Source organism: Musa acuminata, chromosome BXJ2-7, assembly GCF_036884655.1.
Source record: "Musa acuminata AAA Group cultivar baxijiao chromosome BXJ2-7, Cavendish_Baxijiao_AAA, whole genome shotgun sequence".
Lineage (NCBI taxonomy): Eukaryota > Viridiplantae > Streptophyta > Magnoliopsida > Zingiberales > Musaceae > Musa > Musa acuminata.
Window position 1 is genome coordinate 3,008,789 of NC_088344.1, and position 19,839 is coordinate 3,028,627.

The 19,839-nt window shown below is 38.4% G+C and overlaps 3 protein-coding genes across 3 annotated transcripts; all 3 read right to left on the minus strand.

Moving 5' to 3' along the window:
• Positions 1 to 3,582: 3,582 nt before the first annotated feature.
• LOC135618024 (ethylene-responsive transcription factor 11-like) lies at positions 3,583 to 4,194 on the minus strand. Its single transcript, XM_065118925.1, has one exon. It carries the CDS (start codon positions 4,192 to 4,194, stop codon positions 3,583 to 3,585), a length of 612 nt encoding a protein of 203 aa, XP_064974997.1.
• A 619-nt stretch (positions 4,195 to 4,813) lies between these two features.
• Positions 4,814 to 5,787, minus strand: LOC135581698 (protein DMP5-like). Its single transcript, XM_065116031.1, has one exon. It carries the CDS (start codon positions 5,569 to 5,571, stop codon positions 4,945 to 4,947), a length of 627 nt encoding a protein of 208 aa, XP_064972103.1. The 5' UTR covers positions 5,572 to 5,787; the 3' UTR covers positions 4,814 to 4,944.
• A 612-nt stretch (positions 5,788 to 6,399) lies between these two features.
• Positions 6,400 to 18,561, minus strand: LOC135616639 (sister-chromatid cohesion protein 3-like). Its single transcript, XM_065116030.1, has 22 exons — positions 18,326 to 18,561; positions 18,017 to 18,230; positions 17,453 to 17,565; positions 17,276 to 17,368; positions 16,987 to 17,150; positions 16,631 to 16,867; positions 16,405 to 16,549; positions 16,121 to 16,299; positions 15,878 to 16,023; positions 15,671 to 15,798; positions 15,382 to 15,555; positions 14,771 to 14,932; positions 14,483 to 14,683; positions 14,267 to 14,404; positions 13,995 to 14,195; positions 13,688 to 13,832; positions 13,443 to 13,549; positions 10,356 to 10,496; positions 8,767 to 9,032; positions 8,543 to 8,667; positions 7,425 to 7,680; positions 6,400 to 6,849 (listed from the first exon to the last, which is right to left on the minus strand). The coding sequence occupies exons 1-22, from the start codon at positions 18,368 to 18,370 to the stop codon at positions 6,846 to 6,848; spliced, it is 3,384 nt and encodes a 1,127-aa protein (XP_064972102.1). The 5' UTR covers positions 18,371 to 18,561; the 3' UTR covers positions 6,400 to 6,845.
• Between the last annotated feature and the right edge of the window lie 1,278 nt (positions 18,562 to 19,839).

Consider the following 19,839-nt stretch of genomic DNA (forward strand, 5'->3'; position numbering starts at 1 on the left):
AATATTTTATCCCTTTATGATCAGGTATAAAAGTTCGTCTTTAACATAATAAAAAGGGAACTTACCTTTTTTATCCATTCTCGTCCGCACTCATATGCCTTGGGTTAGTAACGTGGGCATCAGAAGGATGGAGTCGAAAACCTTTTCTGACCTTAGTCTTTGTGTAAGCAGTACCTCGAAAGCTCAATATTTTTACCTCGGAAGCATATCGAACAATCCTGTATATATAGGTCTGGACCATATACGAGGACATCAATGTCTTCTTTCCTTAACAAATGTATACTAGAACTGTGGACAGTGATGGAAGTCAAGACTTACTGGTTCAAAAGATTGAATCCATGTTTTTTATATCTTCAAAGCAACTAGGGAAGTTAGATTCGTGCCATTACAAAACAAGATGAAAGGTTAACCTCCAATTTCCAATCCAGAAAATTGCAGTGTCATCCCACATTGGTTGTTTGAGGAAGGCAGTAGCGATGTCAAAGATTTCTGAAAAGGAAGGAAAATAATGCTCATGATTTAGATCTTGATACAATACTGATATCGGTGATTCATCATGAAGATACTGCATCGGCATACCGGACGACAAACTAAGTAATTAAAATTGATTGATCGGGGGAATATCGATCCGTATATTGACATGTATTACATCCCTTATATTAAGATATCATCTTCTTCTTCCTTCTCTATATAAAGGTCTAATCCTCAACACCTACAGACAGTGAGAGAGAGCATTTTAAGTACAAAGAAGGTCTAATCCCTAATAAGGATCAGAACACCTACAGACTCAGAGAGAGAGAGAATTTAAAGTACAATGTTGAATTCCAGTGATCATGTCAGTCTTAGAGATCTGGTCATCAGCCCTACCATCTAAGAGAACACTCCACATATTTCACTGTATCAACTCCAACATTTCCTGATCAAAGGACAACCTCGAAGCTTAAAAGAAGCACAGCTAAAGGAGTTCTATTTCTGCTGGTTAGATGTACTTCTGATCTACCAGCAGAACTCATAAGCAAAAAACTATGGCTTCTTTTTCTGTAGAAGAAAGCAGCTGAATGCTACTAAATGAGAACCTCTCGGGCTAAAATTCTAAGCAAAATATAACTGGCCACAACAAGAAAAATATATAACATCATAGTTGTGTAGAGCAACTGCTGATGTGATAATCTTCATAGCTTTACTTGGGCCCCTATAATTGAATGGAAGAAACCTTTTTGGAGGATGTTCTTAGAAAGTTGGCCACTGATCCAATTTAACAAAAGAATTAGCATTTTTTTTTGTGCACTGAAATAGAGTGCAGTTGACATAAGATTTCATTCTTCACTACATTATAGGAAACTTGATATCAAATTTACTACATTATGAGACAGAGAAGTTGGAGTGTCTTACTGTAGTACATTGAAATGAAATTAATGGACTTTCACTGGTTTATATCATCAGTATAGTTCTCATTTATCTTTCTTTGACAGTATCATGCAATTAATGGAAGAAGACTGTTTTGGTACACTTAAGGTCGCAGTTAATTGTTATTGATATATATTGTTGTAAGAAGATATAGTTATGTTGTGAGCCTTAACATACATTAGGTGCTTGTGCTATAAATTCTGATAGTAACTGAGTGTTGGATCACAGTATCTTTATCAATTTTGGATGACTGCATTAGCAAATCCATTCTAAGATTTTGGTGCAATCCAATACTGGATGGGACATACACTGAGTTATCAAAGGGATAGGAGACTGGTATTACTACTAGGGAGATCTAAGTTTCATAACTGGGTTTTTCTTTTACTTGTAAGTAAATTATAAAGCAGGTTGACTAAGCATTTGGGAGTCAGGACTCTAAATAGGTAAGTTGTTCTTGGTGTGCTACCTTCAAGCCATCCAAAATAGCATGACACTCCAGATGAAGGGAGTTGTTTGCTTCAAGCTAAAATCAAATTAATTAAAATCGAAATTAAATCAAGTTAATAGTTTGATGATTTTGAACTGACTATGGCTCCAATTCGGTTTCGAATAGATTAAAAAAATAATTTTTTTTTTGATAAATCATCACATGTCATCACGATGAATTATCTATTTTGGATTGATCTATATAATTTTATCATAATTTTGATGGTAAATAGTGATGCTGGTGCAGGACATTGAATGTTCTTGATGCCTTATGAGCTCTTCTTCTAGTACCAACTAATAAGTCTATCATTTGTTGTCATCGGTGCAAGCACGGGAGCTCATAAGAAATTATTCGCTTTATATGATTGTGTATGATTTTACTCTTTTGAAATGAGTCTAAAAGATGTCTTCAACTTCTAAACAGGATGTTTGATGTAATGCTTATGTATGTCCGTGTCTTTTGGTATGTTCATGCTTTGCATAACATGTAAAGGGACGGTCGAAAGCTTAATAGTCCTATTTTAGTTGAGTTTGGTGACCGCTTTAGGCTTGTAAATAAATGTTGTGTCATGTGGACACTTGTGAGAGATTTTCGATCTGTAATAGATCATTTTGACCCTTTGTTGTGTACCTGTTCAGAGCTTGTAAAGTCTGTTTATAATTTGTATTGTCTATGAAGTGTTTTCGGAAATGTTTGCTTGTGGATTCCGAATGAGACGTTTTCTCTATCCCGTTTTCTCTTTTGTATGTCCTAAGGGACCATGAGAGGCTTCGGGGAGGTTAACCTTTGCGGACAGACACGCAAAGGTGTCGCACAACTTAGACAAATCCAACTAAATCTATGACAAAGAGTAAAGGATGATATTGGTACTAGAATAAAGGTTTATGAGATCTTGGCTCCCTGTTAAGATACCGATAAGCATATTTAGTCTCATATCAATTAAAAAGCACGAAAACAAAGACTATGCTAACATCTCTTTTTTTATATTCAAAGATAGTCTTTTAAGATTTATGGATAAAATCATACAAACTTATCTAAAACCAATAATTTCGTGAGATCGATAACGAGTGACGATTGATTTCTCAGGTTCAGAAGTAGATACAAAATTACCTTGAAATAAATTTAGTATCAATTCTAATTTTAAAGAGCCATCAAATCCGAAACCATAGTCAGGAACGGGTTATAGATTCAATACCAGTGTAGGTAATGGACAGGATGAAGTCAAATTGACTTTGGAGTTGACAAAGTGGCCGGAGTTCATATCCAATCAGACTTTTCATATCTAATTGGATGAACAACACCATCAGTTTAATGCGAGAAAGCCCCATACACTGTAGAATTGTATGTCTGTGCCAACCACGAAATAATAGCTTCTTAGCATAAGCATTATTTATTGGGCTTTGCGATCGCATCTCGTGACTTGTCAGATTTAGTCAACATCCCAACTTTTGTCGTCGCCTCAGGCGAAGCGCAGGACTCGATGGAGTCGTCCGTGAAGAAGGCAAAGCAGAGGATGCAGGAGGCGGCCAAGGAGACGACAGGAAGGACGACGACGCAACCGTGTGCAAGTGGAGGCAACGAAGCACGGAAGGAGTGTGTGAGAGGTTGACTTGTCACATGTGGGAACTACAGAGAATGGTTATCTACAGACGTTTCGAAAGGAGGACTTCGATTCATGTCACTTTCGATCACGCGAACTCCGGCGGAGGCGGCAGGTTGAGATCCAAATCGAAGCGAATCGTGTCCGTCGGCCAGACGGATGTTGGGGTGCGAGGACAATCCACCACCGAGGACGAGTCTGAGTCGCTCTCCACCCCGCCACAAGCCGGCCCTCTGAAATCCCTAACCGCCGCCGATTTCTTGGCAGCAGCGATCAGGTCCGAGTGCGGGAAGGGGGCCAGGGAGGACGACCGCCGCAGCGCGAGATTTAGCGGCGAGGGACCGACGGCGGGCCGCCTCGAGGAGGTGGACGACTCGATGGTGCTGTTGCTGGGGCTGGCTGGCGCCGCCGTTCCGGCCGCTAATCCGGTGGCGCAGGCGAGGGATTCGGCGGGACAGGGAAAGTTGGTCTTGGCTTTGGGGCCACGGAATCGGCAGGCGGCGGCGTCGTAGGCGCGGGCGGCCTCCTCGGCGGTGTCGAAGGTGCCGAGCCACACGCGGCACTTCTTGGCCGGGTCCCGGATCTCCGCCGCGTACCGCCCCCATGGCCGCTTCCGGACGCCCCGGTAGTGCATCCCCTTCCAGTCTCCGGCGCCGCATCCCTCGCCACCGGGGTTGCAAGCCTTCGCCCTCGGAGCCATCGCAGAGTGTGTATCCCTTCTTCCTTGGATCGAGAGGGAGGGATGAGTGGTCGGAATACACGGCGGGAGATCGTTATATACAGAGGCGGATAGAGAAGGAGAGAGGAAGGAGCGGTGGGACTTGCGGAATGGGCAACGATGGGGCGACGTGGCACGCGGCGCGATTAGGTGGGACGGCGCGGTCTCCCTGGAGGCGCGTTTGGAACGACGGGAGGAAGGCGGCCGTCAAGTGGAAAGCGGTGACGGCGTGAGTGCGGCTGACCTGGTCGTCGCGTTACTCGAACGCGTGTAGGTTGCGACGTGGACAACCTTCCGTCGCGAGAAACCAACCTCTCGCATCGTGGGCTCCACATGTGAATCTGATTCCGACTCGAGTCACAATTGTCGGTCGCGGTCAACACGCGTTGTAAGCGCTTGACAGGTGGCTCGGCGTAGTGCATGTTGCGGAATAGTCTGCGGTTAGCCACGCGGAACTCAATGAGAGTAATAATAATTAGATTACTTTATTATATGGTTTCTGGTATTTCATGAGCTAAGTTGTCAATTGATAAATCAATTAAATGTTAAAGTTACTGATTAGACGACTCTAATTCAACGAAGAGTAAAAATACGTTCACGTTTTAGGCTCTTATTCTCAGGTGATGTTACCATTTTACGTTACCAGTGCACAGTAGCTTTCCTTTCAAATCCCCCATCGTAGTACTACAGTAACAATAAGGAGCCATCTCAGGCCGCTTTGTTTCCTTGGAGTCACTGGTGATGCGCCATGTCCGCGTAGCCGATCCCCTTGCGGGTGGTGGGGAAGACCATGAACACCACGCCCGACAAGAACGCAGCTCCCAGCGGCAGGTTCACGAGGAGCTGCCTCGTGTTTGGGCTTGCCTCCGGGAAGAAGCAGTTGAGCACGTCGCTGTCACTGAAGGCCAGCGTCAGGAACACCACCACCGCGAACAGCGCGTGCACGCCGTCCAGCACCCGCAGCCGGTACCTCCTCAGGTCCTTCAGCACCCCGCTCCGGTCTCCCTCCTCCCCGTCGTAGTTGAGCACGTACATCCCCCGCAGCGTCGCCACCCCGTAGTACAGCTTGCCGTCGCCGCCCTTGAGGCTGTCGGTGAAGGAGAGAGCGGCGCAGGCGGCGGCGCAGAGCTGTATCAGGGCCGCGGTGAGATACTTGTTGGAGGTGTGGCACATGCCCCGGTTGGAGAAGGGCGGCGAGAGTGCTTGGAAGGCCAGCACGGTGCCGCTGGGCAGGAGCTTCACCAGGTTCGCTGCGCTCGACAGCGTCTTGTCGACTACCACCGGCGGCTGAGCTCCTCCGTTCCCCGACTGCGACTCCGCTCCTTTCTCATACCGAGTCGCAGATGGTTGAGACGCCATTGATGAACTGAGAGACTCTCTCGATGAAATCTTAGTAGAGGCAAATGAGGCAACATGGAAGGATATATAGAACAAACAGTTATCCTAAGCACGATGGGAGTTGTGTATGGAGAAGAAGAATGATGTGATGGTGTGATGAGAGGAGTAATTGGAACTGCAGTCACAGATGCGCATACGATGGTTAGGTTGCAACGGTCTTGCGTAGGAGAAGGCGGGAACATGTGTTACGTGAAGATGTGCTGAAACAACTCATGCATGAATCGAGTCCGTCAAGACAAAGAAGAAGGAACCATGCACGAGGATGAGGCAATGAATGAAGATGACTTGTGGACTATAGATATACAGAGATGGAAGCGAATCAGCTTGTTTCCACCATCTATGATATGCCATGAGTCATTAAAACGCCGTTGTTGTTAACGGTGAATGATGGATTTATGTAGATAAGACTGATGCATCAATCTCTCCACTACAGCAAACAAAATGCAATACAACCATTTCCAAGTATCAATTACCCAACAAAAAATTTATCTACAATAATTACCAACCTTGAACTACTAGCAAACTCATCCAACGGATATGGGCATTCATTAAGTCAGCTGAAAGCTTTTACCTTCAAGTAAAAAACAGAAATCTACAGAAAACGATCAGAACTAAAAATTCAGACGGGCACGCAACAACTATAGAGATATGGTCATACAGAACCATCAGCCATTGTAATAAAGACCTGTATCATGCTTAAAACGAATTAACATTAAATCACAAATATAATTCCTGAGAAATGGATAAAAACCAAAACAAATTGGGGACATAATTGCAAATGCTGCAAAATCAGGCAAATAAAAAATAATCTTTTATCCGAGGAGAATCAAGAATGTCTTGGATCCTATTTACAATGCACAAACAGGACAGGTACCACTGAATTGTTTATTTTTCTAGGAGTAAACCTCGGTGGACCATGATTCTCAGTATTAGTACAACTGATTGGTTTCTAGCTTTTACAAGCTTGCCTCCACCATGCTCTAGCATATCTTGGTAGCAACAAAAGTTCTGATAAACCAGATTTGGGCTCTTAGAAACTACATACAGGAAGGTAAAGCTGACATGTGCAGATGCCAATATACATAACATACAAACTGCCTAGAAGGTTAGACTACCAACAGCAATAAAAGATAAATTCTTGATAAAACGATAATATGGGCTTTCATGTAAGTAAGAGTCCATGATGATGCTTCTCGATCACTTTCTTAAGAAAAGCAACCTAATATCAGCGGCTGTTACCTGCAAAATCAAAAGAACCAAGAAACTTGAGATGAATGACACTGTAAATGAATACAACTATTGCTTTAGAAACAACCAGCTCAGATACCTTGTGGCCCTCACAGGTGGTGGGAGAGCAAAGTTTCAAATTGATAAAACATAATTTTTTTTATGGCTTGTCCTAGGATGATAGTACATAAATGATAATTTACCTTTATGACTACCATTATACCCAACTACCACCGATAATTCAGATCTGCCATCAACAATGGTGCTGCATGCCAAGTGAGATCACACAACTGGCAAATAGAAGAAAATGAAGGGCAGACAGATTTTGCCATCTTTCTCCCCTTCCTTTCTTTCCTGTCTCTCTTATCTCTCCTCCACATTTGGAGAATGACACAGGTCAAATATCAGTCACCACCTCCACATGTGACCATATCAATCGCCACTTCAAGATAAAGAAGGGATCTAATTACGGGGCCAAGGCCTCATTCATGGATTTTTCATTTGCTAAGGTTTTTAAATGTCCAAGATCAAGTTGAATATGCATATGAAACAGGCACCTGTCAAACTCGCAATTTATTAAGAGATACCTGTTGTTCTTTGCAGTTTCTGTGCTTTCTGGCCGTGCAATTCTCATTGATCTCAACTTGGAAGCCGATGCTCTAAAAGTGTGTATTAGAGGCTGATCCGCTTCTTCATCGTCATCCTCTTCCTGATCATTCTGGTCTGAATCGCTAATGGAATCTTCTTCACTAGATTCATGCCCATCAAAAAGTTTCTTTCCTTCTAGATTTCTTGCCTTTCTTGGACGTCCTCGTCGTCTTACAACATTCCCTTCTTTCTCATCTGCATTCAAGTAATAGTTTCAGACTCATCCTTCAAATAATATGTATAAAATGATTCAAAGTACAGTAACTCTAAGAGATCTATATTGATGAAGATCACATATTTGAAGGAAAAATACCATTTCTAACATGGAAGCACTGAGATTCCAAACAGGACTGGTTCAAAGTTCTTATTCCCTCTACTTTTTAACCAATAAATAATATACAAATGTTCTCTCCTTGAAGGGATCTATACAAGCAGGAGCATCATTAAAGCAGGAAACCACATAGAAGGCACAGAAAAGCAATGCTGTCCTCGCACTGCGAAAGCAGGGTTTATACAGCAACAGATCATGACCTATGAAACATGGCAATCCACAATATTTGTTTTCCTTGTGTCCATGTCAGACATCAACACACACAAACATTGACACACATGTCCAGCAGTCCAAAACATATCACGAATATGTCATCTACACTTATTTCTGCTGATAATTGCTATTATTTATGACACTTATATTGCCCTATACATGGTTACTAAGACATGTCAAACATGGGCAATGTGTAACTATATTTTGATGGCTGTGAAAATCTTCATGTGTTATTTTTTTGCATTTGAAGTGTTTTGTGAACAATGCTTCTTATAAGTTGCATATATCATAAACATAACCCCTCTGAACCTTAAAAAAGACCATCTAATCCCACAAATTATACATCCATCCATAAAGAATTATCTACAAAGCCCTGGGCAATTGATCCTTTCAAAATAGAGAGAGAAGAACCTAGCATGGATCCACTGACGTATTACTTCAGGAACATATATGAAAGTGAAATTTACCCTAGCATGGATCCATTGACTATGCAAGAAAATTTGAAGAGAATACCTTGCAAACCTTCATTCTTTGCATATTTCTCCTGCAAGTGGTCAACAAACACGGAATATGGCCGCCAACCACTGGGATCTTCATCTATGTTAACATTCTCTGATCTCTTCTGGACATCCTTCAGGCTGTTTGAAAACAGGAATTAGACCACAGAATTCACGGTAATCTATGAAAAACTGAAACTATAAAGCATTGAAGTTATCAATTAAAAAAGCATGCCTTACATTTCTAGAATATCAGATGTGGGAAGTTTCGAGACAAATGGCAAAACAGCAGCCTCTAGGAATGATAAGTGTTTGGGAGCTTCCAAAAAGGCATATGAAATCCCATCCTTAACAACATTTAAAATTTCTGATTTATGCTTATTTCGAGCTGCACCAGTGAATGTTGCTGAGAGCCGGGATGCAAGCTCCTTGCAATCCGAATAGGACTTACTCGCTAAGGACTCGTTACTACCAGAGGAAAGATCCACTGTGTGCCTCTTATAAGACTAATCACATACAAAACCATGTAGATTAGCAGTTGAGGAAGATCATCAACCAAAAAAAATTATTAAAAAAGAATAAACATCTACAAAAAGTGGGGATACGAAGTTTATAATAACAATAAAAAGCTATCTAAAATTTACATAAGACTTGAACAAGAAATAAAACAGAAACTAAGTATATAGAAAAAGCAGTTAGAAAAGAAAATAAACTGTCCATTGATGAGTAATAAATGCATAACCTTGGTTATTATATATTCATGATATAACTGCTTCATCTGACAAATTTTGAAATATGCAACTACTTATATATATACTAACAAAACATCTTTCATTTAATTGCATATGTTAACAGATATATCAAAGTGTGTTGATATGACATTATTCTGAAAATCTTTGTCAGCCCCAAATGCAGAAACTTCAGAAATCATAATGTGTTGATATGACATGTAATTTGGACCAAAGACTTATCTCGTATCAACACCAATAAACCTCACATGCATCAGCCTTAGATTTCTACTAGAAGGGCTGGACAAGCAAAGAAACTGAATGGCCCAGTTTAAAATGCTAGTTCTGGACCACACCTAGTTAGGACATACTTTCAGGGCCCAAACACCAGATCAGCAGCTTACACGGCATGAGGTCCCATCGACACACTATAGCTACATGACTAGTATAAACTATGTCAAACCTAATATAAATACAATTCTCCCCTGGTTACATACAAGGCTAGTTCAGCTGTTCAGGCTCTTGGCGAGTTAGTTTGACTAGTATTGGCCTCAGAAAAGCTTAATGACAAGATAAGATTCATGTAGAAACCCCAGATAGTTAGGAACTACACTTGATCTTCTTGTGCATGCAATACCAGAATCCCTCTCTCATAATCCTCAAGTCATAAATATACAATTCTCCATTCAAAGATGTGGGTTCAGTAAATTAAAAAAACAAGTTTACCAATGTCAAAGAAAATTAATAGATATTAACAACATATAAAGCATCAAGCTGATAATGGCACCATACCTACTTGACATTACAACTAAACTTAGGGCAATTAAGCAAAATAAAATGTCATTCTTAGCATGGTTCACCTTACCGGTCCGTACTGGTGTACCGACCAGTCATTGGTATGGTATATATTAATGTACCAACACATGGTACGATGGGATGTACCAACAAACCAATATATATTGTCCATACCGGTCCCCTATCAAACCGGTATATACCGCTCATATCGAGCGATACACCACGATACGATGAACCTTGATACTTAGGCATATCTTGTCATAAACTAATAATAGTCAAGAACCAGCTGAAGAAAGAACACATTACTCTTTTCAATGCCTCCAAAAATATAGTAGGTATCTCATCATTTGCAGTTTTCCTTAAAGCTGTGATCAAATGCTTGATTATCTCCGAAATGCTTGTTCCATGCATCACAAAATGTGAAAAAATCTCAGGAGCAAGATAATCCTGCAAAATCATCAAACATCAGATTATGAACTTAAAATTTAATTTTATTATCATAATAGTGTAAGTGGTCCTTATAAAAGTAAATTTGACGTCATAACTAGGTTACCAACCAATTGAAAAGATTTGACATCATCAAAGTTCAATAGCATACTATGACAACCATTAGTTAGTCACAACATGCCATAGTTGGCAAAGTAAAATTTAGTTTGGTAAAGCCACAAGAAAATGAGAAACTGGGAATGCAATTAAAGATCTTCCCAATTGGGGAAAAGGAAAAGTAAAATCAAGAAAATAAAAGAGATTGTGCAGTAGTTAGCGACCAGCCATTTAAAATCACATAAAATATAGGTAAAAAAATATTAAGCATCCAAACTTCATATTTAATTGATGGGATCACTGAAATTTTCAATTTTCAATTAGAAGTTTTTGTTTTATGTATGGTTCATTGGCTAGAAGAAACAGCAATAAAGGCAATCTTTCCACCTGCCCTTCTTCTCTAGAAAAGTGTAATAATATGAGGATCCTGATTTACCATATGATGGAAATGACGATGATGAGGATAACAACCACCACGAACCTATGCCTCTATGTCATTTTTCAAATTTATTGATCACTCATTCATGGTCTCCTCTAGAGTACCACCCACCCCTTCATTCATCCAGCCACGTACTTGATCACAATAAATGATGAGTGGGTGAATCACAAATGCTTTTCCAAAGCATTTTGTGAGAAATTCTAATGTCACCTCAAAATGAATAATATGATATTAGTAAACATGATACAAGAAATTTAACCAATCAACTTGCATGGCAACATGATATGAATACTATCGTTGTTTTCAACTTTGAAAAACTATATGGGGAATTACAATTGATACATTCTGAAGAAGAATCTTGTAACGATCAAATAACTAAACATAATAGACATGAATGAAGACACAAAAAGCTAGGCCCAAGGCCCCAAGCTTCAAAAAAATTAAACAAGTCAAATGGTCCAGTTCATAGAACTCCCACCAATGCAACATCTGTGGAAGGCCAATGTATGCAGTATTGCCCTAAATAAAAGAGAAACTATTCCATGGCTAGAACTCAAGTCGGCCACCTAGGTCCGAAAGGAGCAACCTTTTGGCGAATGGCGATGCCAAGTTGCACCCTCTAAACTTTAAAAAACTAATAGGGTGAAAATAATCAGCCATTTGATACTGAACTTGATCACACAACTTCTGAACCATATACTACAAGACATTGGGAAATCAGTCACAAAGAAACATCGCTCCTTAAAAGCCCCATATGAACTTGAAATTAAATTGCATCTTGATAAATTCAAGATATTATTTTTCTATTGTATAAAAAATAACCTGACAGAACATGCCATTTTAAAACTAAAACAGATGCTATCAATACACAGCTAAAAGAAATTATACTTTGCATTTTTTTTAATTGTCAAAATGTACCCACTTATAGGGTTTCTTTACAGTGTAAAAAGTTAAGGAAAACATAAAACCAAGGTTAAAAAATTTGGTTCACACCAATTATGACACCTGCTGTAACCAGTATGCTACTGGTATATCAGGTGGTGCAAGGATTTATACTTCTTGGCATTATCCCAAATAATGTAAAAATAAATAAATAAATATTGACCAGGTCATTGAATATCATGATTGAATGCTACAAAAATACAATGGCTATTATGACTAATATATCTACATGGATAAGTGACTCCTACCCACACTACCCTAAAGAAAGTTTAAGAATGAGAAACTAGTTCCAATCAGATTACAAACCAGCAATGACAAATAAGCAGACATTCCAAATTTGGACAAAGAGGTAAAAGTCCAAGAGGATAACAACTAATAGACTGCCTGTTTCAATTGAGGCATCTTCATTCTGCCTGTTTTTCCTTTTATTTTCCTTCTTTTACATGCATATTTCAGCAAATTAGGATATGTTAGTCCTGCCCAGCTGGTATAGTGAAACCTTAAAACCCCACAGCTGAGTTTTCTTGAGATAAGCAATCAATTAGCAGCTATTTGTCACGATGACTGACTTGGGAAGAACTCATCTAATCCAGGAGTTGGTAGCTAATGATCAAATGGAGACACATCTGAGGTAAAATTATATATAATATCTTATTCATGGCCTTAAATGTTAAAACTAATTAACCTTTTTCCAGCATTGATTATCTTCTAAATTAATAGCCCCAGCCAGAGTTTGGTTTCTACCAGGACTTCCAAAAATGAAAAAAGGAGCCTGTTCATTCTCCTACACCACTCAGCTGGGTTCCCTTATCTAATAGAGTGGAATCAAACTCCTTGAACAAATTCATAGCACAAAACAAAGAGACATGAATTATTAATAACAAATTATAGATTTATAATTTCATATAACTTGAAACTTAATCAGTGACTCAGATAAGACACAATATTAACCAAAACAGTAAACATATTAAACTCAAAGAAACGGAACTTTGACTCGAAATCTGAATCAAACTGACTCAAATAACAAGGCCATGATAGATGCTCAAGAGGGTTGACTAGTTTTAGACAAGACTTTAAACTACACTTTGTATATAATTAAGGCCTTCTTTGTACTTCATCCAACCTGATCATCAACTATGCTTTGCTGATCTAATTGCTCTTCTTAACAGCTATAACAAGGTTTTAAGAAGCTATTAACATACAGCCCTTCAAAAAAACAAGGCACCTGGATGATGAACAGTTAATAGTTTATGATCAATATATGCTATAACACAGCAACAAAGAACATGTTCAAGTTTAAAAAGTGCGTCATCACACTTATAGCACTGACATGTCAGTCTGTTCATAAATTTGAAGCAGTGGAATCATTAAGTTCATATCCAATAGCACACCGATCTATTATAAGTTATCCTAGTTAGCTCACTTTGACAAGTACGCATATTTACAGAGTAAGCAGCCAGTAGCATCACCTTGGAAACAGTATGAGTGGCCACCAACTTTGCTGCTGCAATCATAACGGCATCCCTGTTTGTCTCCTCGATGTATTCTTCATTTGCATCCTCATCTTCAGTCTCATCTGCCAGTTACAAACCGGAGTTCAATGCACTGTTGTTCTTACAGGAATGGATGAAAGAATAAAGCATTAGATATTATTTGCTTCTATTACAAACTTCTGTATCAAAAATTCAATTTTTGCCACCTAGTTACAGCAAACCTGAAATTTTAAGCAGTTTCTCAGAAAGTTTCCAGAAATTCTGAATAGAAGGTAAATTTGGGGAATATCCTAAACTGTGCAGCCTTGTAGAAGAGTACTTTGACTTTTTAAATAAGCACCATGTTTCTGCAAGTATGATACAGACCTATATCAAAAGAAAAGCTGTTCAGTAATTGCTTAATCCATGGAACCTAAAATAGGCACAAATTCTATTTTGAAAAAAGAAATATATTTATGCCAATATAAAGAACTGCTACATAGTCAAGTTAACCTGTCATATCTGCAATTACTTTAGCGAATAACTTACTCTACAAGAAAGCACAATTCCACTCCTTCCCTCCTGAGGGGCATCAGGCAGGGTCCTAGTAAAGGATTCTAGTTGTTCAAGCAGGATATCCCTCTTGGACAATAATGCAGTAGTAGATGCTTCTAGCAGACTGTCACTGTCAATAGACTGCAGGCACCAAGCTACATGCAGGTACATGTTGAGAAGCAGAAAGCACTTTACCTGATAGAGCATGAAGTTTATCATAAAAGCAAAAATCAAATATAAAATATTTCACAGGATAGTTGACATACCTCATTGTCAATGTCACTCAAATCCCTGAGGATGCTAGCCATATCTTCATATAAACCATTGATAGAAACAAATTTTGTCAGTTGAAGCTCATAGAGCCGCTTCAAATTGACCAGAAGTGAGTACTCATCACCACCCATCTACAAGAGTTTGATTGTCGGACTTTCGAGATTAAGCTTAAAAGAAGCAAGGCGTAAAGATGTAAAAATGATGCATACCTCGACTTCTTTCGTAGCAGCTTTTAGCTTAATTATTATATCACTCTCAAGATCCTTCAGTTTATTTTGCACATAATCTTGAAGATCAGCTTGACTATCAGTAGAACAAAACGTTAGCACCTTGATACAAGATCTCAGTGTATCCTTCTCCCCATGCTTAAAAAATGCATCCACTATAAGTTCAAGAATTGTCTTGAAATTCTGACAGGACAGATGAACAAAATTGTCCTATTAGTTCCTAAAAAGTAGTATCAGGATCTTGCAAGTTCAGAAAGCTAGAAGTCAAACCTGCTCCTGCCTTTTTAAGGAATAAAGTTCAAGTTTCAAAAGTCCCAAAATCTCAACCAAAGGTGAGACCTTAGCTTTGTCAGATATATACTTGCGCAGCAACTGCGGGTAGCTCTTCATCATAGCTGCAGTTATTTCTCGTCTACTGTTTTCCAATGCTTCCTTCAATAAGTATGACCACGGTTAATATTCCAGAAATAACAAATGGCAGTGTAAAACTGCTGAAATACCAATTGCATCTTCACACTCGCTTCCAATAAAAAAATTGCATGCCTTTAGAGCAGGTTCTCTTACCAAGCTTGGCAATCTCCCACATAAGAATGACAAATTAGTATGTCAGCTTAAAGAACAAAAGTGAGCTACATGATACGTCCTGTTTGCATTAGATTAATCATTCCTATCTAAGAAAATATTTTTGCAGTGATTGACAACATAGAGCAGAAGCCTTCTAGTAATCTAGTTCCTACGTATCCCATGCTGAGAGACCATGATGTGAACTTATACAAATTTTAATAATCAATAATTAAACTCAAGTCCAAAAGACTAGCTTATCTGATGTTCATCGTATTAAATGCGAAAAGTGCATTCAGGAGAGAAACTTTCAACCATACCTTTTGAGCTTTTGTATAATACTGCTTCCGGTTATCAGTGGCAGGGACTATCTTTTCTCCAACAGCCTTCCTAGCGGAAGCATAGAGAAGCCGAACCAGGTTAGTTGCATCCACATCAGTGAGTTCAATCAATGGATTCTCGTCAAGGAGCATGGAGATAATACACTTCCAATCCTGTGAACAAAGTGCACCATATATTTGCAGTGAGGTGTTAAAACTTACGGGTTTTAATAAGTAAATGTCCCTTGATTATTAAAGTAACAATCTATGCTATCAGGTAAAAAGAAACCTTCATGGCCTTCATGTCATCCCAAACATCATCAATCACATAGGCACTAAGGATCGGATCATCAGGAAATTCACGAAGAATTTGCAACATGCGTCCCAGGTGAACCTCAGAGGACTCATTCTCTCCATCTAGACATATTATTAGACCAATAAGTTTAGTTGTTTACATTTACTATACCACAGTGCATAATAAGTTTCAGAAGGATACCCTTCCGTCCTGAATGTGAATTTTTAATTTTCTGTGCAATCAAATGATCATATACTAATTCTCCAATTGCACGCCTGATCAAGGGTGGTTCATCAATAAGCAAATCATACAAAGGACCTAGTTCATCATCTGTTAGAAGCTGATGTCTGCAAACCAAGAATAAAAAATTCTTCTTAGTAGAACTTACCAGCCACCAGATAAACCACAAAAGTTGGTTTAGATGTACAAAGAACATAAAATTACCTAAGTAGTTGTTTCAGAAGTCCTATAGCTGACACAGCCACTGAAATATCAATGTCATCAGCAAGCTCAATCATTCGGTTGCAAAATCTCTCAGTAAAAAGGCCAAGTGATGGCACATTATCATCCACCTCATATAGATTTTGTAATGCAAGTATAGAAGCTTTTCTGACACCAGCACTCTTCACAAGGCATTGAAATATATAATATAGTTAAAACTTTTGCAAAAAAATATTGACTTAAAGCCAAAGGAAGCAATATTCTGTGGATATACACATAAAACTTACCTTGTCATTCAGTGTCCAACCAAGATATTTCAGGTACAAGTCTTGCAAGAAAAGTGATGGATATGATAAAATCCAAATACCCAGAGATCTGATGCAAGCCATCCGAATCTCTGGGTCAACATCTCGGTACCTGTGCATAAATAACCTACAAAAAAAAAAGATACAAAAGAATAAACAAATTGTTCATAACAGTGACACTGAAAAAAACCACCAAGTTGAATCTCACCCTGTAAATATTTTACGCATCATCTCTTCTGTGGCAGTTATCTTTTCATGTGTCAGAGATAACCTTTTGTTAAGAGATTCCAGACGAGGCCCCTCATTTTGTTTTTTCTTTTCAGCGTTTAACTGTCTCTGAGTGGTTTCACGTTGTCCAGAAAGTATTTTAGCAATATTTATGAAGGACGTAACCAGTTGGAGACCAACCAATGAAGCCACTTGCCGATAAACCCTAGGAGGAGTGCTGTAGTGCAGAATAGAAGAATCAAGACAACCCAAAATTTCAGTTTCTTCCAAAGAATAACTTCCTTACAAGGTAAAAATATGCTAAGGCAACAGAGAGGGATAGCAAGAAAAGCTTACCATGATAGGGCAATTACAAAGTCCATGCATTTCTCAAACAAAACCTTATCAAACAACGGTCCATTTTGGCACTCAAGAACCAAGTTGTCCCAGAATGATGCGAGATTTTCTTTGAAGCTTTTAAGCTCCTTTTGCTTTGAGTTAACATGGTCTTCCACTTCGCCCTGCATTATTGATAAGTTAATTTTTAAATCAAATGAAAATCGAACTCATTTACACGAGACAGAAAGAACTTGGAAGTGTTTGGCATAAAAGAATATCATGTTTAAGAATATATCTCTGATAATACATTTTTAGCTAGCTCCACAAGTGAGACCACAACATCATCCACATCAGTCTCATCAAAGGACGCGGCTTCTAGTTGATACTTGGCTCCACAAGCCTGTTCACCAGCAGCAAATTGCATCAAATGCTACATGAATCTGATTATAGCAGTATGGATAGGCAGTAACTGAAGAGATACTACCTCAAAGAGAAACATTAGAATCTCAACCATTGCAGATTTTGGATCCCCTTCATAGCGCTCAACCCACTTTTTGACAGCATGGTTAATTACTCTCCCATTATGCTTGATGATATCTGTTTATGAGACACATTAATTAACTTCAAGTAGTATTAGCTAAAGTTTGATTTATTTTTTACTGTGTTGCGAGAACGAATGACAGAAAATTGAGTGCTGTAAAACGAAGCAGAAATTCATATTTGTCATTATTTTGATACCTAAGCACAGGTCAAAGCCACATAATGCTTCTACGAAATACTACAAAAAAATTGCACCTACCGAAGAAAGATCTCAAGGATCATGCAGAAGTAGTAGAAAGAAAATGATCATATACAGGCACCTGGAGTGAATGCATAAAATAGAGTCGACTTTCTATAGCTTCAACAATTCAACTAATTTATTCAATGAACAGCTGTTGCAAACCCTAAGCACACCATAAAATTTGAGAGAATAAGAGAAACGGTGCGAGAACCCAAAAACACTTGTAAAGAACCATTAGCCAATTCAACTAGAATCAAGCGTACAAACCGATCAAGCTCTGATCTTCCTTCCACCCAGCAGCCCGAATTGCCGCTCCGCGCTTCCTCTTGGCCTTCGGAGCGGGATCGTCGAGGCCGTCGTACGATCCATCCCCAGACCCCTGGTCCCCGTCGGTGGGACTGTGGTCGGCCTTCTCCCCGGCAGAGCCGCTCGATTTGCTAGGCCCGACGTCAGACGCGGCCAACGGTGGCCTGCCCCTCTTCTGCACCAAGCAGACACCCAGATGTACAAAACGCGCAGTAGGGTTAGGAAATCGACCAAATAACACAATAAGAGGAGGAATGGGGGAAGTACTACCGATCGGCGGACGGACGTCTCGGAGACCACGGCGGCGTGCTCCATGGACTGGCGAGCGATGGTCTGGGGCTAAAGACCCCTGTCGATATCGATTGGTGCCCGAAAGTGAAGCGATCGAGAGGTGGAACGAGGAAAACCCTAGAGATTTGGGGGAAGGGAGTGAGGGGACCGAGGGGGTTTCTTGGCTTCAAACACCTCTCTCTCGCTCTCTCTCTCTCTCTCTCTCTCTCGCTTTCTTGGATAAGACTAATAAGCTGATTCGTAACTTAATCTGCGTCAAGAAATGGAAGTATTAATAGAATAAACCTCATTTTAATCTCCAATAACAATGACAGAATAATAAAGGAAGAGCTTTTATCCACAAGCTTTTAGGCATTTTACATGCACACACAAATATATATATATATATATATATATATATATATATATATATATATATATATACCCTTTTAAATTTTGGAAATAGCGTATTTGTTCCTCCAAATTTAAATACAACATACATGTGTGTATATCTTTAATATTTAATTTTTTATACATCATTTCTATAAGAGTTTATTAAATAAACTCAAGTTTTGTGATTGTCAATAAGTTTTAAGAATTATTAAATTTTAAAAAACATAAAATTTTATTTGATATTTTCATCAAAAATTTTACTTTAATAGATAATCATAAAATAATTATATATATATATATATAGGACTATAAGTAAATTTTAAGGGTATTAATGTTATTTAAAACTTCAACATTATTTTTTTAATGTTGGAGATTGTTTAGCTTTTTATAAAGTATATAAATGTTAAATTTAAATTTAAATTTAAAAATTTTGTATTGAGATATCTGATTAATTAATATATTATTGTATAAATAATAGGTCTTAAATTTAAGTATATCATGGTGAGAAAGTGAAAAAGATATATAAAAATTTACTAATTATTATAATAAATTTAAAATTAAGTAATGATGGATAAATACCACAATAATAATAATAATAAGCCAACTAAATCAATTTTTATATTTGAGATAAATATTAAATATTATATTTATTTTATAGAGACTATTTATATGAAATGAGTATAATTTATTGAATCTATTTTTAAAGAAATAAAAAATATAAAACATATGTTTGCATTTATCATGCATCAAATATGATCTTTAAAAAATTATAAAAGAACAATCTTATCATTACACTGAGCAAATTTATCACAGTACATCAAAGTATTAGAATATGAAACATATTAATAATCCATTAGATATAGGTGGATTGATAGGACCAAATTACATCATGAGGAAAACAAATCCTATCTGATCTATCTCTAATGACATGTATAATAAAAAACCAAATTGTGTTTGAAAGCCCTAATAAATCTAATTACTGTTCAACATATATATTTGGAACTAGTTTTGTCCCATAATATCTAGCATTTGGATTTAAGTGGCTTACAGATAAGCCAATTTACTTTATTACCAAAATAAAGTCCATCCCCACACTTAACAGGTCTCAAAGTAAAATTTGC